This window comes from Semicossyphus pulcher, unplaced genomic scaffold (genome assembly GCF_022749685.1).
Source record: "Semicossyphus pulcher isolate SPU_LCO1_2020_fin unplaced genomic scaffold, fSemPul1.0.p SCAF_8, whole genome shotgun sequence".
Lineage (NCBI taxonomy): Eukaryota > Metazoa > Chordata > Actinopteri > Labriformes > Labridae > Semicossyphus > Semicossyphus pulcher.
The window spans coordinates 9,853,531-9,879,118 of record NW_027211759.1 but is presented as its reverse complement, the minus strand read 5'-3'; the positions used below and the strand labels follow the sequence as shown (position 1 = coordinate 9,879,118).

General features: G+C 41.7%; 1 protein-coding gene across 2 annotated transcripts in view; it reads left to right on the top strand.

The window, feature by feature from the left end:
- The window catches only part of shisal1b (shisa like 1b), a 45,947-nt gene extending 21,856 nt beyond the window's left edge, over positions 1 to 24,091 (top strand). The window contains exons 2-5 of one of the 2 annotated variants that reach the window (XM_069686933.1): positions 2,317 to 2,527; positions 7,717 to 7,930; positions 12,916 to 13,218; positions 22,395 to 24,091. In XM_069686933.1, coding sequence (XP_069543034.1) covers positions 2,461 to 2,527; positions 7,717 to 7,930; positions 12,916 to 13,218; position 22,395 — 585 coding nt within the window. In that variant the 5' untranslated portion in view covers positions 2,317 to 2,460 and the 3' untranslated portion in view covers positions 22,396 to 24,091. Of the gene's footprint in view, positions 1 to 2,316; positions 2,528 to 7,716; positions 7,931 to 12,915; positions 13,223 to 22,394 lie in introns of those variants that run through there. The other variant, XM_069686932.1, reaches the window with a different exon arrangement.
- The last annotated feature ends 1,497 nt before the right edge of the window (positions 24,092 to 25,588 follow it).

Below are 25,588 nucleotides of genomic sequence, written 5' to 3'. Positions count from 1 at the left end.
GTGAAGACTTTATGGTTTAGGGAAGCAAATACATTTCCCACAGGGTTTATACATCCTACTTTGTGTAAATCTTCCTCGGACAGCTTTAGCTTTGACAACTTTCATTACAGCTGTCCTTAAATTATATTTTTGTAATCACACGTGGCTGACATTGAACAGCCTCAAAGTCACATTCAACTGCAAAGTGTGGAACCGCTGCCAAATGCAAATGGTCCATTGACACAGCTTGTAATAAATTACCATAAACTCCACCTTTTACCTGTGATTCAGGGACAGGGCCCGTTTATGTGTACGTCCCTCTGGTGCTATTAAAGGAATAAATCTGCCAAAGTACAGAAGGAGCATGGCTAAGCAAAATGTGCCGCTGTTCCCATTAATCTCACTTAGAATCAGAGGGCGGACGGAAGGCTGTGACGCACCACCGAACAGTTACTGTACATTGATACTCAGTTGGAAGAAGAAGAAGAAGAAGAGCTCGTGAACTCCCAGGACGCATCATTTACAAGCAAACTGCTCCTCAGCACTTCTACAATCAAAAGTCTGAACACTGCTGAAGGAGCAGGTTCTGTGTAGTTCATTACATATTTGGAAAAAGCATCACTTTCTCGAAGAACACCAGACTTTAATGCGCTTTGAGCGTTTTTCTTTTCTACCAAGCATCCTTATATAATTGAATATCTACTGGCTAATGGGACAAACTGATAAATTACACCGCCACACTTAATGATATTGATGCTATTGATGATATTGAGGATGTTGTTTGGATACTCATGATGATGATGATATTGATGATAGAAATCTGCTTCTTCACGCCCTGTGCAGCGCCTGTGTCCGATCGCACTTGAAGCTGTTTGTTGGCACTTGCTGACTTTGTTCCCTCCTGTCTGCTTGTGTTATGTTGTGTTAAATCTCAGATGTACATTGCTTTGAACAAAAGCCTCTGCTGAATGAAATTATAACTTTGTAAAGCATTTATTATCTCTCCTTATCTCTGTCTTGAATGCTTTGCTGACATAATGCATCAGGAAGCAGACAAAAGAGCTGCACTAATAGGGCTGCAACTAATCATTGCACTTAATATTATGGCTCTTTAATATTGTAATAAAAAACATGTCTTGAAAAATAACGATGTCAATCACTACTCAAGGAAAGCTACAATTAAAGTGAGGTGAATCATGTTAGTGACGCGTTTTCCATCAGCCAGCAGTGGTTGGTCTGCCAGAGAGGGTAGGCGGAGCTAAGCGGCTGCTTTTCCGCTCTCTGCAAGTGTTGCGAGTAAACAGTAATCTACTATGGCCGAACAAACAAAGAAAAGATCGATGACTACAGATACAACTTCAAAAATAAGTGAAAATCCAAAGAAAAAGAAACAAACTCGACGCTCAGATGAAGGCAAACAGTCTAAAAAGGAAAGCGACCTTCTGAGAAAAATCAAGAGTTACAACCGGAGCCAACCGTGGACGTCACACGTGTGCTCCAGCAATTACAGCAATTACAGTTTATCGCCATAAATGCCGCCAAGGAGAACAACACTGATCTTCAAGATTAGTACTTCAATAACCTATTATTGTTTTTGCTTGTTCAGCTGACTTCTTGTTGAATAGCGGTTGTTTCTATTATCACCAGATCTGCACTGTTCTTTCCAGTAAACTTTTTGGGATTAATAATAATTTCTAAACACTAATAAAATAAAGCAGAACTAACGAACTTACTATTATTTTTACCCTTAACTAATCTATTTATAAATAAATAAATAAAGTAATTTATGGTCTATAAATTGAAAGGAAGAGATGGCAATTGTCCTGAAGTTCAGGGTGATAGTTCCAAGTTGCTTACATTGTCTTACAAACAGTCCACATGGTAAATATATTCTATTTAATATCATATGAAAAAGTAGCAGCAGCATATTGTAACATTTGACAAACTGGAACGACAGTACATCTGCTTGATCCACCCACAGTTTGGGCTTTAAAGCTTCTAACTCCTTGTTTTTGCGACTGTCGTACTGTAATAAAAAGATAAACCTTTGAAAGAACAGATCCAAGTGCAAACATTTCTCCTGTCAGCCGCAGAAAAACATCACAATAGGGATTTCTGCGAGAAAGGAACATCTTAGTGCCCCAGTGTTGTCAGAGTGCCAATTTGAATTTAAATTCATGTCTAAGCCCTCCCATTAAATAAACCTTAGGACAGATTTGTGAAGGCATCGTGGGCGCTCACTGTCAGACAAGCTGTCCACACAGTGGGGCGGAACTTCCTGAAATCCTAATCAAACAGCTTAATCTTTCCTCTCTCTGCTTGTCTTGTTCCCATCAGGAGTCCCGACTCTGAGCAGCAGCCATGTGAGAGGAGCTGTCACCGAGCAGAGGATGCCCACGTCCAGCTAGAGAAGAGCAGCCTTCCTCCCTTTCCCCCCCTCCCTTAGTGCTCCCTCCCTTCTTCCCACATGAGGACGAGAAGATGACTATCACCAGCCGGCAGTCCTTCAATGTCCTGACGGTCATCTTCCTGCTGCTGTCCACTGCAGGTCTGTAAAGTTTAATGTGTGCTTATCAGTGAGTCCGACTGTGTGGCCCTAAAAAGGCGTGCAAGGAGCAGCTCCTACAATCTTCTGATGCTCTAAAATGGGTCCTTTTCTGGTTGAGCCTCCAGTGCAGTGAAATCAATACAAGAAACAACCCCGAAGGACACCATTATAGGGATTGAAGTAGGGATCGGATGGCCAAAGAATTTCTTGCCCCGAAAAAAAGTGCTCTTGGCAGGGAGAGCTCTGAACCTCAGGGCGTTCTCTAAATAAGGCCATGCAGCGTAAAAATGTGAAAAGAGCACATTATAACCTGAAAAGTACCAAGAAGAAAAACCCCAGCCAGCACATATCTCTGAGCTATGGAATATACATTATGCACAAGGGAAAAGATGCCAACTCAAGTCTTAGAAATGACAAAATAGGGCAGGAGCAGGATGGAGTGTTGGAGGGAGAATCGGTGCTGCAGGTTGGATTAATCCTGCTTATTGAAGGGCAACTTAACAACCTTTTAACTTGAATACGCACAGAAAAAATGCACTCAACGCCTGCCAGAGAAAAGGATGCAATGCCTGGATTTCCGCCCGCTTTGGAGGTTAGGACGAATACGATTGAATTATCACAGATTAATTCAAATGTCCTCAGAACTTAATTGAAAAGGGTTGCTTTCTTAATGACTCCCAAAACAACTTCTATGACTGTAAAAAAGGTGCAGTTTGGTACGGTTAAGGTACAAAATACTTGGTTAGGTTCATTAAAAGTTCAGTTTTGGTTAAAATGAGTCAATTTTTTTAGGCCTTCTTTACGTGACAAAGGTAAACTCTTTGTTAATCACTGGTGTAGCTACAAATGGAACTCTGATATCTCTTTAAGTCTTGTGTTTTTTTCTTTATGCAAACATGCTCGCTCTTTATACTACTTCACCTTACTTCCTCCTCTGCCCCTGTTATGATTACTACTGCCACTAGAGGCTGACACATAACAATAGGCGTAAATAAGAGTCGTAATCATAAGCCCCTTTCGAAAATGCTCTGCACTCCTGAAAATATTGCGACATTGTGACCGCATGTGTGAACGCAAACGGCAAATTTTTCATCCCGACTTTCTGCAGACTTTTTCCTGCCAGCCACCCCAGTCAGGAACATTCATCGCAAGAATGTCAGCAGAGTGATGACGATCATGCGACTGGTGCGAAACCAGAAGAGCGGCACAGAACAGGATGATTAAAAGCCCCTTTTACACCGCCAGTTCAAGGCGAGATTATTACACCTCTGTTACGTTTCGTCTCCTACGTAAAACGCATGGAGGCGGAACGGTGAGGCATTCCGTCTCTGAACATCAGAGGTAGTATCAGAGACCACACAGCGTCGTGGAACACCGCCGTGTGTGTATGTAAAGCACGTGCTGTTTGTTTACACCTTGCACTTGTTTTTGCTTCCACAACACCGGTCTAATGTAAAATGGGAAAGGCGGTATGACAGCGGAGCTTCGTTACGGCTCTGTGGCGGAGCCTCAGTGTAAAAAGGGCTGTAGAGATTCAGGAGCTTCTGGCTGTGAGAGCCAAAGCTGAAAGAGTTGCGGGGACCGCAGCTCACTTTTTCATGTCCTGCCTCATGAAAGAAAATAATAGCTGTAAATCAAACCTCCAAACTTAAACAAGCTCATTTATTTCTATAAAAATGTTTTATATTCTTAATCATGATCTTGTTAACACATTTCTACCTGACGTAAACAGCCAGGCATTTTTAATTCATCGATATATTTTTAATTGTAAAAATTATTAAAAGAGGTCAAAGTGAAAACTAAATATGGTCAATTAGTTATGAATCAACATTCACTGGTTCTAGCTTTTAAACTGTTGTTAGAGCCAGAAGGTACAACATACTAAGCTGAAGGCAATGGATTGGAAATGAATGATTAAGCTTGAAATGTTAGAGCCAATTCTGAGTCAGTATCTCTTTTGTTTGCAAGTTAAGACTGTAAGAATATAATGAAGTTACAACAAAGCTAACTCGTCCTTAATGTCTCAGAGGAAAGACATCAAACCGGGCGTGTGATTGCAGCCATAAATGGATAAATAGAATGTGTGAGCGCTGACTGATGTTCAGATGCTGTCTGTTGTTCGGGGGGAGTGGGAGACAGCCGTGGCAGTTCTCAGACCGCAGGTTGTAAACATACTGCAGAGCAAGAGCAAGCTGTTAACTGTATCCTAAATTTCAAGAGGTGTTAATGAAATGTAGCAGGTGGGTGTGTTTACAACAGTCACTTTCCAGAAGCAGCTGTTGTTCATTTGAGAAGCCGGAGACTTCCCCTGAACTCCTCTCTTTCCGAACCTTTAAATCGTGCATCGTTACAGGGCTTTACGGTTCGCTTCCCATGTCGAGGGCGTCTGTTTCCTCATTGCCAGTTCAAGTACCTGCAACTGCTGACCCCTCCTTTATGTGCAAGGATTTATGGGAGATAAATAACCTGTGCAGACCATGCAAAGGTCAAATGAAGAGTTTTCTCCCACTATATTTCCATCCTTGACTTCTAATCCTTCCCTGTACTTCGGGGCCGCTTCATTCCGGCCCCTTCTCCTGCTAACATTAAGGTTGTCGACGGGAAGATGGCTGTCCACACCGAGCTCATTTTAACCTGAAAGAGCGCTCTCCTTTCAAATGCTGATCTGTCTCCCGTCTGGGATTACTGAAAGACTTCTATCACGCCGCAGCATAAGTGGACCTTGAACTAAATCACAGCTACAACACTTTGACTGACCACAGTGCCAGATTTGGAGGCTCCACTGATGAAAGGAAACACACGAGACAAAGACGAATCAGTGACAATAAAGCTAATCTGAGCCGACACATGAAATGGCATAATGTGGTTTATAGGTTGAGACATGATCAAACAAGAAGAAAATCAAAGCGGTTCAGAACCAGGAGATGACACATAAACAGAGACATACTTTGCTCATCTTGGCAGATAACATCCGTTTCTAGCTAATGGAAGTTAAATCAATCCAATGAGCGTGTCTGCAAGTCAGCAACAAGACACTGCAGAAAAGAAATAACGCCAAAGATATATTTATGGTAATTTAGAGACAGTGACATTATTACATCGTCTGTCCATCAGGGAAAGCAGACATGTTTATATATTGACTGGGAAATGTTTCATTCAGTGCATTCATTGGTCACAACTCTGGCTGCCAATAGTTAGAGGTATTTTAGGGTCTCTATGTGATAGTTTTAATAAGGTCTTGGTTTAGATTAGACTCATTTCTCTTTATAGATTTGGACAGATATTTTCTGAGATATTTTTTATCTCATGATCACATTTCTGCCTTTATTCTGATTTGTGGCCTAATAATCTCATCTGTCTTATGTGGTTTCTCTTTAACTCGGTTATTCAGCCGAGCCTTTCCTGGTTAAAGGAGCAATCCACTCCTGGAAAAAAGCAAGCAATAACATTTGAAATTGGCGCCATTGTTGTGGAGAAAGTTGTACAAACAGCTTGTGGTTTTTCGCCCTTTCTACATTCCTACAACACCCAGCGTGCATTGCGCCCCTCCCTCTGGAAGGAACGATCCAGCGAGAGACGAATGGCTCAGAGTAGGGCTGAACAATTAATCGAAATTTTATCGAAATCGCAATATGGCCTGCTGCAATTTTCAGATGGCAGGAGGCACAATAGTTATTAAGGGTGAAATGTGTGTCTGTTTAATTTAAATGTTGTGCTGCAGAGATGTTCTGGCCAGAAAACACACCACAATCATTTTAATATGTTATTCAATGAAAATGAGAAAAAAATTATGTAAAAATTATCATTCAATTTAATATCGCAAATCATACTTAAATTGCAATATAAGTCAAATTAATCGCAATTAGATATGTTTTCAAAATCGTTCAGCACGAGGTCAGAGCGGTACAGAATCCAAAATACGACGAGAATATACCGGTGGATCGTGTAAAAACTCTTCAGGTCTGCAGTCTACATTTCAAACCTGACGATTTTGAACGAGACATGATGCCAGATGACACGTTTTACGTAGTCTGGTGGAGGTTTTCCAGGGCCCATTGGAGAAGCGGATAGCGTCCTGCAAAGGCACAGAGCGAAATTGCATTATTTTCCTACCATAATGGCATTAGCTCCCCCATAATAGCATGACAGGACTGAGGTTGAAAATCAGCGAACTGGCCTTTTAAAAAAAATGAAAGAAATACATACAATACATATGTGTATAACACACCAAATCACAGTGTTTAACAATTGTGTCATTGCATGTTTTCTGGCCTGTTTCTGCCTGTGGATGAGTAAAGATGTGTGTGCAAACATAAACATTGCGTTTCTTCTATATCACTACCTTGTAACCTGTAGAGTCTCACTTGAAACAAGCTGTTACATTCAGTCTTGGTCTTATTGCTTATAATAGAAAGTGAAAAGATGCTAAAAATGTCACGCTGATTAGTTGTGAAGGTGTTGAACATGTGGGCGTGTCCGGGTTCATTGTCATGTGCATTAACTATCGTCAACCCCGTAAACTGACGCTCATTATCTGGTTCGTTTCTCTGACAGATTGCGTCGTTCATCAAATCAGATCTGCAGGAGTCTCGGCTCAGCAGATTCCTGTGACTTCATTTCAAGCAGAAGTTTATTGGTTGCCAGATTCTATATTAAACAGCATTTTTTTTCTTCCTTTGCGAGCGACAACGCAACAGATTTATATTCTGCTGAAGCTGCTGGGATTTAAATGCAAAGCTATAGATGAATGCAAATAAGCACAACAGTATTTGTACCACATATCTTAATAAACCCTATTTAAGTCAAGCTCTGTAATCCATTTTGGCAGCTGTAGTCGCACAGACGTCTGAGTATATTGCAGGATCACTAAAGCTCTGACCAGGTGAAGAGACTGCTGCAGCCAGGCTTGTAGAGAGACATCTAGTATATTTGGTGCTTCCATGATGATGCATTGACACTCTTCTGTTTGCATAATGACCTATTAAGTTAGTTGCACTCAATGTTTTATGGGTTATTGTGTTCCTCCTGGAATAAAAGGTGACACAGCTTTATGATCAGGTCCTGTTTTCTCAATGTAAGGCCTATCCAATTATTTAGCGTCTGTTCCTACAGTGTTATTATTACATGCAGACTGTTTTCCATTACTCACTTTTTTACACCTAAAATCTTTGTCTTTCCCCAAACTGCAGCCCTATCGGCTCATTACCGAGTGTGTGAACCCTACAACGACCAAAAGGGGCGTCCTCACTTCGGCTTTCACTGCCCGCGCCTCTCAGACAACAAGACCTACATGTTCTGCTGCTACCACAACAACACCGCCTTCAAATACTGCTGCAACGAGACCGAGTTCCAGATGGTCATGCAGATCAACCTCACCACCACCTCAGACGGTTATGCACACAAGTAAGTAAAAAAAAAAACATCACGCTGCAATTTAGCAAATATTGTCTGTTCTGTCATTTTCATTATGATCTAGAAAGCCCTCAGAGAGCGGCTGCGACACTTTATCTGACACTTTCATAACACAATATTTTGACTGCATCCGGATCAAAGTAAACAAGATGATGGGGCCTGTCAGTCACAGGCCTGTCGGGTCAATTGGCCTCTTCACCAGAATGTTTTACATTTTTTGAATTTGGGATGTTTCAATCATCTTATTCATGCTCCAGATCCTGGGGGTTAGCGATTAAAATGTCAAAAATGTATGGAAACATGCCAATCGTAACTTAAAATGTGACATCTGGAAAAGTCATGTTTGTCTGACCAGCAGACAACAAGAATATTCAGTTTATGGCCAAATATATCAAAGTAAAACAGCAAATCCAGATGTTTGAGAGGCTGGGAGTAGAGAACGTTTGACATTTATTTAAGTTTTGCTTGAAAAATTAAAAATGGATTAATGAATATGATGCAGGATTAAGATCCTTGAATCCGAGTTGGCTGAATCGTTCTACATCTTGACATGAGACAGGGGTTCCTGCTGTCAAAAAAACACAGAACCAATAAGCACAGCACGGGGGATGAATGATCCAATCAACATCAACATGATCCAAGTTTAGCTTTTGTCAAGCACTTTCAAGCTGTGTCCCTAAACCAACCAGGATTTATAACATTTACTACCTCCTCTATAGACAAGAGACAGTTTTTATATTGAAAGCCTAGCTTCTCAATCTGGCTGGACATTCTTTGAGGCTGTGCATCAGTAGCCCCTCTACCAGTTCGAGGTGGGATTATTACGCCTCTGTTACGTTCCGTCTTCTATGTAAAACGCACGAGACGGTGGAATGGTGGGGCGAAGTCGTTCCGCTTCTGAGCCAACATCGGAGGTAGTAACAGAGGCGTAACGGAGGGGAAACGTCGTCTGTGTAAACAGCGGAGTCGGCAGGACAGAGCAGCACCATGTCTCTGTATTCGAATCATGCGCACGTTTGCGGTTAAAATGGCAAAGGCTGCATGATGGCGGAGCTTTGTTACGGCGCTGAGGCAGAACCGCAGTGTAAAAAGGGCTGTAAGGCCATGTCCACACGGAGACGGGTTTAGGAGTAAACACCAAAGTTTTTTGTTACAAAAAGGCCTATTACAGCGTTTCAGCGGTTTCGTGGGGAAGCAAACATTTCCTGAGACGGCGCCGTGTTTACGGAAAACTTTTTCAAAACGAAGTCGGCTCCGTCTCCGTGTGGACATGGCCTAAGTTAGAATGATGAAAGATTCAGGCAAAAGTGGTCCCTGGTGATTGGCTAGGGGATATCAAATGCCCCTCCCCCGTAGAAATCGTTAGACTGAAGCCAATAAGACAATAGATGAAAACGAATTGTAACAAGGTGACACTTCTGTCAGGCACGGTATGTACTTTCATGCCTCTTGGTTCAGAAGTAATGAGCCTTGTTATTAAAGTAAAGTGCATCATTAACAGCCCTACTAACAGCTTATCTGTTCTTCTTAGTCGAGAAGGGAACTCGAGGAAGCACACTGAAATCTGTTTTCTAGTTTCTGAGATTTCTACAAAACAAAGAACAAACAGGACCCGCACAGAAACCTCCTGTGTCTTGGTGGAGGTAATTATACAGAAAAATACAGCTAGGAGTTTCATGTGCGGAGCTACAGTGGAACAAACAGTCTCTTTCTCAGGACTTTGGCTCAGATGAGATGAGAACAGTTGGTTCTAGTCTTCCTGCTCACAAACGTCTGGCTCCCTTGACAGCGTCGCTCTCATTGACACCGTTTGCCTCTCTTGCTCAGAGGGTTTGTTGACATTGATCTACACCTACAGAGGCATTCAAAAGCACCACAGAGGAGAGCAGATGCTGAAAGCAGTTGTTGTGATAAAAGAGGGGCGCCTCCACATGATAGCTCACAAAGGCAGGTGTTAAGTACTGGCTGTTATATCAAGTATCACTGGTATGCTATCATAGTACATTTGTCCATGCGAGAGCTGTAGTACTTTTTAGAAATATTAATAGGTAACCGCTCTACAAAGGCCGTAAAAGCATGGGTCATTGATTTTTTTATCTTTATTCAAGAGCGTGGTCGTTCAGTTTGAAAGCCTGACCTATTGATTCAGAGATTGTTATGCTCTCCCTGAAAACCCTGCTCATAAGGTCTTCTCAGACGGGGGGCGATTGATGCGCCTTGTCATTCTTTTCCATTGAGAGGCGAGCGGGCAGGTAGGGAGGCGCGGGCAGTCTGACAGGCGGAGCGACAAGCGGGCGCAATCCTGTCCGCTGCCAGAGTTGAAAGTTGAACTTTTTTTCCACGTGACGTGCAGTAGTAACCACAAAAATTACTTGAGAGACTGATCCTTGCTGTATGTGAGCTCCCGGAGATATTTAACCACTTTGTAAACAGTTACCGGGGCATAAAGAGGAGGGCCTTTACATGGCAGAGCATCGGTGCACGACTGAATGTATCAGGTAATGTCAGGTTAGGCTATACGTTGGTAACGGTTAAGTTACAACTATGCTAATCAAGCTAGTTGTTATAGCCTATAGAGAAAATAAAGTTGTACCGGCAGGGATATGGTTGTGCACAGAAGCCGTTTCCATGGTAACCACGCGTGGAATGCCTGGCGTTTACTCCCGGAGCGTTTGTGTCTATTTACACGATGAGCGCAGTGAGACCCCAAGATCCACTGTATACTTGAACCCTGCTCCTAGCGCTCAGCCTACTTCACTGATGCGCTCGTGAAACGTCTGCTCTCAGATTTCAGCTCAGGTCTTTGGTCATTTTTGTGCAACATCTCTTTCACAATCCCCCAACTAATAAGATGGTGTAGTTTTGACCAATGAAATAAACCCATTTGCCTTACTTACTTATGAGAGTATCCCGTAAGGGCAGTTACTCTTTAAAAGGGTTCATCCACTACCACCCTCCACAGCTCCATTATATGTTCTTCCAAAGCCTTTTAAGGTGCTATTTTAGTGCAGGGGCATTTTGAGCGACAGCATGACAGATTTTAAACCTGAAAACAATATATAATAGAGATGTTTTGATACCAATTTTTTCCTTCCCAAGACTGATTTCGATACAAAGATTTGTGTATCAGCCGATATTGGGTAAAAAAAAACATTAAAAAAGACACATAAGTGGAAAAACACTGATTGCTAACATTATGCTAGCTAGCTTTAGCAAACATTAAGCTAACACCACACTGTTGTTTGATATCACCCGAATTTCCCCTCTGGGGATCAATAAAGGATTATCTTATCATTACATGGAAAATGAACTCGTACTGAACTACTATCCTCCTTCAAAAAAAGAGCCCTTATGATGATGACAGTATGCATCCACAGAAGGCACACACACACAAGACGACACACTTCTTTGTTGCAGGATAAGCAGATTTGATCTGAGTGATGAGCCTCTTGTTCTGTGTGAGCTCTCAGTCGGAGGTCCGGGTATCCAAACCACAGCTCTGTGTGCTAATGCCCTCCCAGCATGCCTCTGTCTCAGACCGTTCAGAGTGCCCCGCAGCAGGTCGTGATATTTCATTTTAGTGTCAGATGGCCTGTCAGGCCACTCTTTCATCCCGGCTCACCGGGCATTAGGACTCCAGGTTTGATATTTACCACTGGCAGAGCGAGTTAAACTGGCCATAATTCTGCCCTCTACTCACACTGCACGGTGGAAATGGTATTATAGCTGGGGATTTACAGCGGTTCAAGGTGAAAAATAAGGCGTTAGTCCTCTGAGGGTTTCATCATAGCGCTCTATAGTTACAGAGTAGTTTAAATGCTGCAGAATCAAAATAGATTCAGAGTGGAAGAGCCACCTGAGGGAACAATGTTTAAAAAGCAACGAGCAAAGCTACAAACCTTTGACAGATAATCAATTGCATCTACTTCTCTTCACTGAGGAAGCTCTGTTAAATATTGGATAACATTTGTTTTAGCGGTGTGGTCATGATCGATCTCTCAGAGAACCGAGCACATATTGTTGTTTGCTTTCCCCCCCAGGTTGACTCAGAAAGCCTTATACCATCACAAATTACCTAAGGAGACATGCAAACTAAATAATAGGTAAATGTCTCAGACCCAGAGGTGAGAGCGGTATGTGAGCGCAGTCGTGGCTTTCACCTGCCTAAGTGCTCATTTGAGCAGCTCAAACGTTCATTTTAAAGCCATTTATTCGGATAAATATCCCCAAGGCCAGATCATTTTCACACAGAAGTTGATTCTCTACTTGACTGACTGAACTAGAAGCACTTTGACACCAAATTTTTTATGAGGGTTTCAATCAATGCAGCCAAACAAACTGCAAAGTGTGTCGAATGTACGTAAAAGAAAGATTTCCTTCTAAATTAATCTGTATTTTGAAGAAGTTTGACGTTTTATTTCTGGTTCTTAGAGCCGCAATAATAATATGTTTTTCATTTTGTCGAGAAGAAGCCTCCTAATGGGACTGAATCACTTTCAATTTGTCTGATATTCTGTGACTTAATGTCCTCAGCTCTTTAGAAACAGAGAAATCACACCAAAATATATATCCTCACTGTTCTGGTAAATGCATTGACCTTGCTGTGCGTTTATGGTTGTGGGTGGACTGATAGAAAGCTGAAATGTTCCCTGCATTAATCCAGCTGGATCATGTAACAAATGTAGAACATTTTTGAGAGGTGAAAACTGGGAGCACAGATTTTCAGAGGAGTGAGTGAAATATTTGTCCAATTTAATAAGCAGCCTTTAAAAACAGCTAATAGATAAGAGGGAGTTTTTCTCTTACTAGTTCACCAAGGGAGGATTTGATGAACGTCTTGGCCACACGAGCAGCAAACATTCACACCTGCCAGCTCTATCGTAGCCTCTCAGATTGAAGGTCCCAGCTTAAGGGTATCTGGGTGGCAGCCATGTAGATTATACTGTGCAAACACTCACAGTCTGTCTCTCCCGCAGTAACTATACAGCCCTGGTTGGCGTGTGGATCTACGGCTTCTTCGTCATGGTGCTGCTGGCGCTGGACTTCCTCTACTACTCAGCCATAAACTACGAGCTGTGCCGGGTCTACCTGGAGAAATGGGGCCTGGGAGGACGCTGGCTGAAGAAGGCCCGGAGTCAGTGGCACAGGTCCATGCCGGAGGAGACCGAGGCCCAGGCTCAGGCTCAGCCCATGGTCCCCAGCCACTACCAGCCGAGACACAGCCTCAGAGGGGAGAGCCACAGCCCCACGCTCCTGCCCTACAACACATCCACAGCATGGTGAGTCACTGCCGAAAACATGACGACTGCCAACAGTTTGGCACACGTCTGCTGTAAAGCTGCAGGAATCAGCAAATATTGAAAAAAGAATTTGAGTCACGAATGTCCTGGGTAATCACAGCTGGTGTCTTCATGGGAGAGGTGGCTGTGTGCAAATAATATTTTAAACATAGCAGACAGGAAGCTGTGCGATTTCTCAGAGGGACTTGAATATGAACAACATCAGATATCTTCTGAGACCCTAAATCATATTCACCTCATAAGGAGCAACAGAAAAAGCATGTAAGGTTGTAATTAAAGTGTATAAAGTTTAATATTATGTATATACAGTATGAGGTGTAACAGGTTGTAAAGCTTTAGAATAAAAACAGATTTTAATATGAAGCTTTGCCCTACTACATCTGTTGTATCCTTACTCCAAGGCCAGCATGGTATAGCTTGGAAACACTTCCTTTAACCCAATGAGTGGGCGTATGTATTTCAGTGGAGAAATTATCACAACAAAAGCTTTATTCATCTGTTGATAATTTTCTTATATAATTGATAATTAATTTTATCTATTAAATGTCAAAAATTAGGGCCACTGGTTTAACTGAGTTGGTAGATCAGGTGTCCCGTATACAGAGGCAAATTCCTCGACGCATCGGTTGCAGCCCTTTGGTGCATGTCATCCCCACTCTCTCCATGTTTCCTGTCACTCTTCACTGCTCCATCTAATAAAGGTAAAAATGCCCAAAATAATAAATAATAATAAATAAATAATAATAATAATAATAATACATTTTATTATATAGCGCTTTTCATGGTTCTCAAAGTGACTTTACATTATTAAAAACAACTAAAAAAACAAATATAAATAAAATATATCTATTGAAAAAAATTAGAATAAAAATTTCAGAGCCAAAACTTTATATCGCTTTTTTATCAAAACAGCTGCCTGTAATCCAAAGACTTTCCACAAATTACAAAGAAGTGGAAAATCCTCAAAGAGCAGCTCCAGTCATGTTTTAAGAAATATAAAATGCTGTGCTTGAAATAATAAATTGTGTCTGATTAGTTTTTTCTGCAAAATATGTTTAATTACCTTGTAAAAAACCTCCCAATGCATCTCCCCCTTCTCCCTCATTAAAAATGACTGAATCTGCATAGGCCCCGCCCACTATGCAAATTCCCAACCACACCACAAATACCCCTCGGTCGCGAGAACAAAACACGTCTCTGCCATCGTTTAGTTGCAACTTGTTGAAACTTAGCGAACTTGAAATGTAGTAATTAGCAGTAGTAACGTTAACGTTAGTAGTCAGTAGTGAGTTTGGAAAAGTTTCGATGATGGTTATACCTGGCTCGCGCATCTCCGAAGTGGTTGCCATAGGTTACACATAATGATAAGCATAGCCTCACCCCGTCCATTAACGGGATTGGCTCCTTAGGTTTGTGACGTCTCAAACCTGCCAATCTGAAAACGTGTTGTTCAGCCTGTCCTTGGTACACTGCAGTTTAAAAGCAGACAGGCCCAGCCATGGAGATGACTGCTGATGTTGTCCCTGATATGTCTTGTAGCACATGAAGAACACCACATGGAGATGTTTACAGGGAACATTTGTTGACATTTTTACTTCAAAAATGACAAACGATTATCAAAATACTTGGTTGACCATTATCAACTGTTTAGAAACAAATCATTGCAGCTGTAAAAGTGACAGCCATACAGTAGCATGTGTTACATAACCGTGTGCCGACTGTTACCAATCTGATTTGTTCTTCTCTGATAGCATATCAACAGTGAAGAGTCTATTGTTGTCTTGTTTGAAATAGCATAGAGAGAAACAGATGCTTTCAGAAATTCAAGGGTCTTATTCAGAGATGTTCTTTTACTTCTTTTCTTTTCCAGCTCAGTTTCTCTATGAGCCTCTCTTTCTTTGTACTCGCTGTGTTGTCACGTAGAGAGCAACATGGCAGCAATGCATTGTTCCTAACAGGAGGAATTAGAGCATTTCTGGCATTACTATTCCCAAGCCAACAGGGAGGAAGCTCAAACATCAGGCTCCTCGCTTACTTGGATTCCTCATTAAGAGGGCAGTGCAGACGACACAGACGCACAATTACTGCCTACCGAGGATAATGCTGTCTTTGTTCTTTACTTAATCAAACCAACTTCACTGTTAAAGAGCTCACTCATTTCATTATATGGTTTCCGTCTGACTAAGGAATACAGACCTGATCAATATTTCAAGAAGTCTGCCCTTCTGCCCTTTCATGGATCATTTTCTGCAAAGCATTTGATCTGTATTTGTCTTTCATCTCAGAATAGCTGCACTCCATCTCAACATCCTCCACATTTTAAAAAGAGACATTTTTTGGTTTTAAGTCCGACTAGCTCATTAGGAGGTTGTCATTATTAATGAATCATAAAAAGAACAGAATAATGTGAAAGATTCACTGGCCGCCAGGGGCCCCCTAACTCATCTTTAACCTGAATGATTCGACTCTGAGTCACATTAGAAACCTCTCGTGGAGTCTCTGTGGCAAAACACCATCTGCTGTCCGTTCTGTTTATCTTTTTATTACCTTTGAGAGCCGTCGCAGGAGTCTCCGGGTGTACAGGGCTGCGTGTGACCGTTGTTGAAAACATACAGGATGATTTACGACGCCAGAGGTGAACTTTAACACCAAGCAGCCTCAGGGATCTTTTCTTCCTTTGGCAGGCATTGTTCATGCTTTTATAACACAGCTACACAATCACAGAGCACAGCCTGAACAAACCTAGATTTTGTGCAGTCGATTTTTCACTCACTTCTCCATCTCAGACACGGCGCGCCCTATCTACCTGACTGGGGCTGAGAGTCTCTTCCTAGAGGTAGATATCTCTCTTGGGTCATGATAATTTAATGTAGGCAGAGGTTTGACAAATGGCCTGCAGAAGCTGAGTGGACTGTGCGAGCCGTAGATGCGAGGATGCCTGGATCCTGCAGAGGGATCCTGGGGCTGCTCTGCTTGTGGAAATGAGGTTAACTAAGACTGGACATATCCATGGAGCCTGCTCATTAGACAGGAAGTCTGTTCAGCATGATAGGACTCATCAATCCTAGACATGTGAGGTTGACCCGAAGCAGGATCTCTCCAGCTTAACGCCAGAAGATTCCTTTAAAAAGGTGCAACATGCTCATTGATGAATGGAGCCTAGAAACGAGAGCATGCTAAGTTCATGGTAATTCATGCTTCTGATGAATGATGGGAGCTGCTTCTGAGCGGCTGCCGGTGCGGGATTATCTTGTGCAACACTTTTTGCTATAAAAAGCGTAACCTGCTTTAATAAGCAGGACAGAATTAACAAGGAGCTAAAAATATTCTCAGGTAATCACTCACTTTGCTAAAACAAAGAGAAAGTGACAGATGCTTTGAGCTAAATCCAGTTTCTGGGGCAGGTTTAGAATAGCTTCTTTGCAGTTTCACACAGTGAAGCATTTCTCACAATCCAGATAATACTTACACTTGTTGTTTAATGTGTGAAGTAACCTCAATGGAGGAAACTGTACATACACCGCAGATGATGTTGCCCACTCAGTGCGTCATCAGATGGCCCATGGTTTATTTGCGGGGGCACAGATCTTTATCCCCAGAGAGGACGCAGGGTAAATGGCTCAGGAAACTGGGTCCGTTTAGTCGAACATCTGTTGCCCAAATGTAAACAAACAAAGACGGGGTCAAGTCCCACAACTGGCGAAGCAGCATCTAAAAACAACCCAGTCGCACAGCAACTCAGGAATCCAGCACAAATGGCTGCCAATGCAGCAGAGCGATCCTGACATTAAGTCAAAGTATGAAATCATCTCTCCACATGCACAGAATTTTTTTTTCTTCAGAGAAAGTACAGCTTGGCGTTCGGCGTGTGGGAATACTGTTTAGCATATCGCAGTGTGAGCGGGCTGGTATATACGGCTGCAGACTGCTGGGGGTTCAGTGTGGGCGGCTTGGGAAACTGTTATTACTTTCTTTTAGTAAATACCCTTTATTTAAATGTATTCAGACCAGTTTGAACCAATAAAAGAAACTTTACTGGTGTAATTCTTCACCAAATGTGACCTGTGATACAGGTGAGGGTAAAAGTCTGCCAAGGTTTACGTTCATTTTAGAGGAATAAAGGATGGTTTGTTTTTGAGCAGGGAACTGGCAGCAGATGAGAGTTTGCTCACTGAGTAATATCAGAACGTCCTCCCAAAAATAGGGACCATATTTGTCATCTTACAAGCAGCTTATTACGAGCAGTATTTAGGTTTGTTGTCATGAGGCCATTGTTGTTATGACAGAAGAAAGACAGGTGACGTTGCAGAGAGAAAGTCTGCGTTGGGGTAGATGGATTCTTGTGTATAAACCAAAAGTCAACATTGAATTAATTTAACTTGTGTGCCCAAGCTAATGGCAGCAGTGGCACACTGTAGTTTTTTTTTTGCTATATCACTGTTCACAGAGCGATGCCAACACGAGAGGATCGCAGGCTGCAAACTTAATTAACACGTCTCAGAAGGTAAATAGAAACGCGGGGAGGTGCGACTCCAGTCTGCTGGCTGCTCTGACACCCTCAGCTCTGGTGACGACAGTCTTTTGAACTGTACTGTGGTCACGTCACGTTTACCTACCCCGTATGGGGTGCTGGTTTAGTCAGTAGAGCAGGTTCCCCGTATACAGAGGCAAAGTTGTTTACAACATGTTTGTCCGGTAAGGCTTGAGTTGGTACATATGGCACGAACATACTGTATTTCTTGATGTATGTCTTTTTGGAAGTCTTTGGAAGTCTACTGATTCTCTGGGTGGTTGCTGGTTTCGTGCCACATTACAGTCAGTTGCACTACCAGAAAGCCAGTCTTTTTCTGTAATAGCACATGGCATGGGAACAGGGTACACCTAATCCCTGCAGTCAGCGCTGTTAGTTTGGTGAATCTACCAAAAAAACAGGCAAGACGTCAGGAAAAAAAGGACCTAAGGTCTCTTGAACATTGATTCCCAATCAGGGGTTTTTGTTCTCCAGGATGTACTTTTGCAGTTGGAAGATTTGAGTATGATTTTAAAATTACACAAACCACATACTTGTTTGGAGTAGGAAATACATCAGATAGATGTAGGATTGTAATTTAGTGTGTAGCCGTCTGCTACAGACGGGTGACTGCTCCGGGCACAACAAGTCAGTCTAAAAAACATGGGCACCACAAAACTGCAATTGAGAGAGCATTCAAAATAGTAAGCATTAGACTAAAATCAAATGGTTCAACTACACTTCAGCTGCGATCACATCGCCACAGGAGGAAAACATTTTGGACCTCACAAATCCAGCAGGACTCTCAGACAACTCTTAAATAAACTCTGCTGTTCCTGGAAGCTCCTTCTCTATCGCCGCGAAGTGCTCGGCAGCATGAAAGCTCTGATCGGCTGTCCACTCGTGGCTATTAGGACATGAAAAGCTTGGCCAGCTTCCCAGTTTGTGCCAACCCTCCTTGCCCAGCAGTCCACCTCCAGCAATTACTGTTACTGGAAGCAGCAGCATCATCGGGATGTCTTTAACCCAGAAGTGAGACTGAAAAAGAAGCTGGCTGTGATGATCTATATTATTAAATATTTTGTATTCCTTTTGTAGTGCGACTCTGACACTCTCTCCTCGTGAGACTACAAGAAATGATCTGTTTCTGTCATTCAGTCTTCCCTTTCTGCATACGTTACATAAATTTGTCTTTAGTCAGGCTGATCATGACTTACAGTGCCATAACAGCTGTGCAATCACGATGAAACACGCTGCTGCTTGCTTTGTGGTAGAATTAAAAATACGATCTGCCTAGTGTCAGCTGGGATGGGCTGAAGCCCCCCTGCGACCCTCAAGGATAAGCGAGTATATTTAATGCATGAATGGATGGATGACTCATCTTTAGTTTAATGTGTGCTGAGCATCGAGCAGAAGTGCTGAAGATAAAAGTGGGAGAAATGTTGGGCAACATCAAATGGCGCCACTGCAAATCAACAAGAACATGTCAAAGAGTCCTTTGGTGATTCATAAATCACTTGGCACAAAGTTCCAGCAGCCTCTCATGCCAGTAACCACCCACTCACTCAAGGTCGGCAGCTTTTTTTTTTTTTATCAGCTGAGCTAAACCGTGGATGAGCCGTCCATGTGAGGCGGCATCTGTCACCATATTCAGCGTATACCTGACTCACCAGTGGCCGTAACGCTCGCTCTTACAGTCAGACCGCAGTGACTCAGCGTTATCACTCAGTCTAGTAAACAGAGAGTCCATTTCTGTCTGTAACATCACTTTGGTCATAGGCAACCGTCCTCAACATCAACACCTGAAAAGACACTCGGGGAAGCTGAAACAGCATTTCACGGCTCTTTTTTTTCCCTCCTGTCAGAGTGTGATCAAAGCCTCGCTCCGTCTCCTGCATATTCACATCCATCTTTGAACTCACTGGTTGGCTTTCAGTCGTAATAATAGAATTGTACATTTTGAAAAAAAATTATTCCTGGCCTGTCTGTCCACAGAGCGCTATGCCAAGACCTTGTCCAATTAAAGCAACACGCTCCATGTGGTGCGAGTTAATTAACATCATGCATGCTACAAAGGCAGCCAGGCACAGAGTTCTGCTGCAGGCTAAAGATAAAGAGCAGGGGAACAGGTTCGACTCTCTGCAGGTAAAACAACGGTTGGCATTGCCAGGAGCAAGCGGGGTAACTGAAATCTTATTTTAGAGCTGTATTTCTGATCTTCCAGGGGCTCAGTTGTTTCACATAAACTTTTCATTGTGTACTTTCAGAGTGCATAACCTTCAAGTCCTAAAAACATCCCTTTAATGAGCACAGGCCTTAAAATGACAAATCAATCTGCTGATGACGTATGTTCCTTTCATGGAAGATCAATAAGGTGAGCAAGAGGTGGAAACTTTTGTTTTCCGTTAACAATGTAGTTATGTCATTTTGGGCAGCAGAAACGGGTGCAATGGATGTGATTCATAGAGGAGAGGCGGGCTCAAAGTCTTTACAAGAATTACAGACGTGTAAAATATTCCTGTAAATCTGATTGCTTTTTGAAAAGCAAAGCTACCCTGTTTTATAAGACTTTGTGTTTTCAGGCCTTGAGCTGATTTTCAAGCCAATATGTGTTTCTATAAAGATCAATGAGGACTGTTAAGCACACAGCAAACACATTGTGATCTGTAACAATTCGAGCCATGCAGCGAAGCCACGTCTGTGTTGTTTAATAGAATCCACAAGGTTTTCTCCAAATGACTTTGCTGGTACCTCGGAGGAATTTGATGATGCAGGGAAGAAAGCAATAATACACCCTGCATTTCTTTTCTTCCATTTCTGCATTGTTTTCACTCAGTTTGATCCTTTTTGTATGAGCTCTTTTAATATCCCAGTATGTACTGTATGAACTTGGGTTAGGGTGACAATTAGGTTGGTTTTCACCAACCCTCCACCAGGTCTTTTAACCCTAATCAGAAGATGATTTTATCAATTTTCATAGACATGGTTTTATTTTTTATGGCATGAGCTTTGTACCAAAAAATTGTTGTACAAAAGTGTGAGAGCATTCCATCTTTTAAAGTCTCTTAGTCTGGGATCTTTGAAACTTCCTCTCCAATCTAATAGGTCAGGGAGGGTCTTGTTTTACTGCCATGAGTCTCTGGTCTTTATGTCAATATATGTCCAAGCTGCCAGATGGATCCAAGCCTACTCAACAACAATGTACATCACAATCAAAGATGGAAAAAATATAAGAGAAATTCAGCAGCCTATGTGTAAGATTTATAGAATTATATTACAGTTACATTTTGGAATTTCATTCAGATATATTATTAATGGCTAGACAGGTTGTTTTTTTTCCAGTTGTATACAGAATGCTTTACTGTAGGCGCAGAAGGTGAACAGAAGCATTCCAATATTTATTCCTAAAACTTCATCATTATAAATCTGCTCTTTTTCAGCACAGGTCTGATATTTTAAGAGGACGTGTAGTTCAGAGACAGCCGGTGTTATCTGTTTCTACTATTCATACCATGACTTGTCCACTTAACTGATGTAATAAAACAAAAATCCAAATCAAAAACAGAACCAAAACATGAAAGTGTCCAAAGCTAGAAACCAGAGACAGTCAGGCATCCAACTGTTATTCGGAGACGGAAGCAATCAGAGGTTTTTAAAGTGGGAGGCTCCCCAGCTGGAATTTTTTTTTGGTTCTAAGAACGTTCTGAGAATTTTACGTGCAATGTTCTGGTGATGTTTTGAGCAGGATGTTTTTATTTGGTTCCCAGAATGTTCCTGTTAATAGCAGAACGTTCTCTGAAAACATCTTCAGAAAGTTGCAGTGAGAATGTTCCGATCACATTTCAGGAACGTTTTATAAATCACATTCTGATAGTTCAGGCTGTACTAACATCCTGAAAAGATTCTCAGAATGCTGCAGTAAGCACCTTTATTTTTATGTAACATCAAGCACATTTTTATAAAGGCATAAACATCCCAGGCTTCAATAACATCCTGAAAATATCTTCAGAATGTTGCAGTTTTAATGTTACAAGAACTTTATTTGAACATCCTTAAAACGTTCTTTAAATATTAGATTAAAAAGTTTTCTTTCAAACGTAATTAGAACTTGTAGGTAATGTAAGCGAATGTTATGGGAACGTCCCCTGCTAGCTGGGTCTAGAGTTAAATAAATATTACATTTGTTATTTAAAGGAGGTCATGTAGATCGGCCTTAATAACTGTGATTTAGTTAACGAGGTTCAGTATGGGAATTTTACTTTTTTCTTTTAATTTTGCAGTCAGAAACTAATAATGCCTCAGGACAGACCTTTTTATGCATTTTGTTTAATTTGAAATTATTCTAAAAAGTGATATAAGGCTATCTTGACTCAATTGGTGAGTGTCTTTCTGAACAAATACCATATTAATAGTCCCATAGGCATCCAGGAATTGAGCAAAAAAAGGGTACGTCCACAGTCATAGCCTCTTAAAAACCTCTGATCTTAACCATCTCCACGATAAGTAGGAAACTGCATCCTCTGAGAGATAGCCACAAGATGTGGATGAAAGCTTCAAAATAATGAAACAGAAAGAAAGTAGTTCTTGTGTTAAGAATGATTTTCAACAACACTAATGCTGAGTTTCTGTCTCTCTTTCTAAACAGAATGATGCCGCGGCTGGACAACCTGAAGAGTAGCAACACCTTGTTTCCTTACGTGGTTTGGTGGAGATGCCCCACAGACGCCCCTCTCTGGACCACACACACTAACTCAGTGGTGGGCGAGCCATATTGTAGTAGTTAGAAGAGACTACTGCCCCCTTTCTTATGAGCACAAAAAACACCCGTGGACTGACAGAAGCAGGCCGATATGGAAACACAGAGGACCGTAAAGCTGCTGCTTCCACAGCCGAGGAGCGACAGACACATTGAGCCGCTCACAGGTGTTCAGTGATCCCTTGAAATGGCTGCCGAGGCTCGGAGTATCCCAAACAAATCCAGGCTGAACTGGATAAACTGTACTGGCAGGCAAGAACACTCTGCTGTTTTTAAAAAACAAGACAAAACTCATCTTTCTAGATAGAAAATGTTTATTACACTGCTGTGTCAGTTTGTGTTCAGTAGCAGTTAGACACGGTTGTGGGTTATCTATTTGGTGATTTATTTATGTGAACTAGTCAGAGAAATATGTGAGTGGTTAACATTCGGAACATGTAACAGCTTAGGTTGATGCTGAGCATCTCACTTAGAGTAGAGTGTTTTTGTTACCTACTGAAAGCAGACACGAAAATGTCTCTGCAGCCATGTTGAAAACACTACCTTGTATGAAATGTTTTAGGTCTCCTTTCTGCAAAGCAAATGACTTCTCTATATTGTAAAGTGTCTGACAAGGACACACCGCCATACAGTGAAACTGCTGTGGATCTAAAGGTTTTACATTAGGTCATGTGGATGATTTCTCTTTGGTTTATGATGGTGAGGACACTTCCTGACTCTCAATAAGTTATTCACCCAAACATTAATGAGGATCAGGGATGCTTTATGTTAAGTTGACCTTCACCCTTGGCTATGAGCCTACGAGCCCATTTGAGACCATTACTTACAAAGTTTAGTGTCAGACGGTTGCCGGGGTAACCTCATCCGATGACTTGTTTGCCCTTCCTCATTACCGGAGATGCCTGAAAAACAGCTCCATTAGCAATATGATGCAAATGAACATCCATTTGGTTCTTTTATAAGGAGCACTCTACATCCCGCTAATAGACAATTGTAAGTGATTAGCCATAATAGAAAATGTAAAACACCCCCCCCCCCTCCACTGTCAGCAATAATGTACAGTAGCTTAAATAGGAAGGATGACATGATGTGTAAAAGTCAGAGGCGCCGGCCAAATGATCATCGGGTAATCACTGAGGTGTATCGCAGAGGGTTCAGCTCGGTTTACATTTAACAGGAAGGTGAAGATGATGAAACGGACATAAGGTGTTTCTGTGTAATGAGTCGGTATCGAAAAAGTTCTCCAAACCTTTCGGAGTCTGTTTTATAAGGAGAAATGTGGAGGATAATACACACTTTTAAAGAGCTGCAACTAAAGTTAACTTTCATTTGCAATTTAGCTGCCAGAAAATTCATCTGCCAATTAATCATTTTAAGAAATGGTAAAACTTTGTTATAATTCTCAGAAGTCCAAGGACAAGGATTCAAATTGTTTGTTTTATTCAACCAAATAAATGTTACACAGTTTAATAACTTAAAAGTCAGTTGATAACCAATTATTTTCTCAATTTTTTAACATTGTTTGGCCTATGAAGTGTGGAAAAAGTAGCAAAAAAGGCCTTTTCAAAAGTTGTTGATGTCTTCAAATATATAAATATATATTAATTATATTATAATTATTATAAATTTACACTTGTCAGAAATGAAAAAGATATTCTTAAAAGTATCACACTAGAGAAACTGAAACTAGGGATTCGTTTAGCTTTTTTCCTTGAAAAACGACCTAAACAATTGATTAACAGTGAAGAAACTCCTGAGATAAATTGTCCTCAAACAAAGCAGCTGTTGGTGCCAGACTGTATATGAGTGACAGCGTGCGAAGACCAGGTGGACAGACGGCAGGTTCACAAGGAGAGGGGTGTCGGTCCCAATCTTGCAGCTTCACCTGGTAATCTGGCAGCTGTCGAGCCGTTACGTGCGCTGAATCTCTGCACACATCCTAGTGTCTGAAACAAGCCGAGCCTCGAGACTTCCCATTATGTTTATCCTCCCTGCTTTATGAAGTTGAGTGAACCCTTTTAACTCTGGTCAAGTGCTGTGAGCAGGAGCCTGCAGGCGTCATCCTCAGTTATCAGCAATAATATTCATATTTGCTGAGTTGTTAGAGCGAGTTAATTCCCATTTCAGTGGCTAAAGTTTAATTGCGTGTGCGCCCCAGCAGGCTCAAGCGTTCAGGGGCAAAGGAAAAGGATGTGTCCAAGTGAAATAATTGGCGCAGAGATCAGCAGTGCTTCTAAATTACTCTGTCTGTGCTCTGCTTTCTGTAGCTGCCTCCTTATTCCCAGAGTGAGAACAAAAAGCGGAAAACATGAAGGATAAGTTTTTCACAGGTGTAGCAGCTCTAAGGCTGGGTATCGCTACTCAATACTGACTGTATCAACAAATCCCAGGACCAGGCATGTAAACACCTGGATTCTACCTTTTCTCAACCCAGATTTAGGGGTGGGTGATGTGGCTACTGTTGTACCGCTTTGTTTCAGGGTTTAAGTCTTATAAACGTAGGTAATATAACGTAAGTCTATCATTTGACCTCTTCCTGATTGAAGCTGAAGTTAGCGGAAAGTATTAGCGGCCATCGGGTCATATTTCAAGGTAAAACAACAAATTAATAGCCCATTAGTTATCATTAGCCATAGCTAATTTTAGCATTCAACCACCTCCAAGCTAACATTTTCGTTAGTTACACTTTACAATACAGTCGCTAACATGTTAGCTAGGAATGTTAGAAATGTTTCATAACATTTTATCTAACACGTTAGCTAGGAATGATAAGGTACCAACAGATAAGTCACAACAGCTAACGTTAGCATTCAACCAATTCCTAGCTAGCCTAACGGTAATGTTTGCAAGGATTTGGTTGAATGCTAATGTTAGCCGTTATCACGTAGCTTACGGTACCTAATGAGTCAGACTATTACAGCAGGCTATCTTCAATTTAATGAATGGTTCTGACTCGCCCGCTATCGTAGCAGCTACAACCCCTACTGTCTGCAGTGCGGTGTATTTGATGGCAGGTAATGTATTTGTGTAAAAATTGTTTGTATGAGGAGAAGTGGTGATGGCTGAATGTTTCCATTTAAACG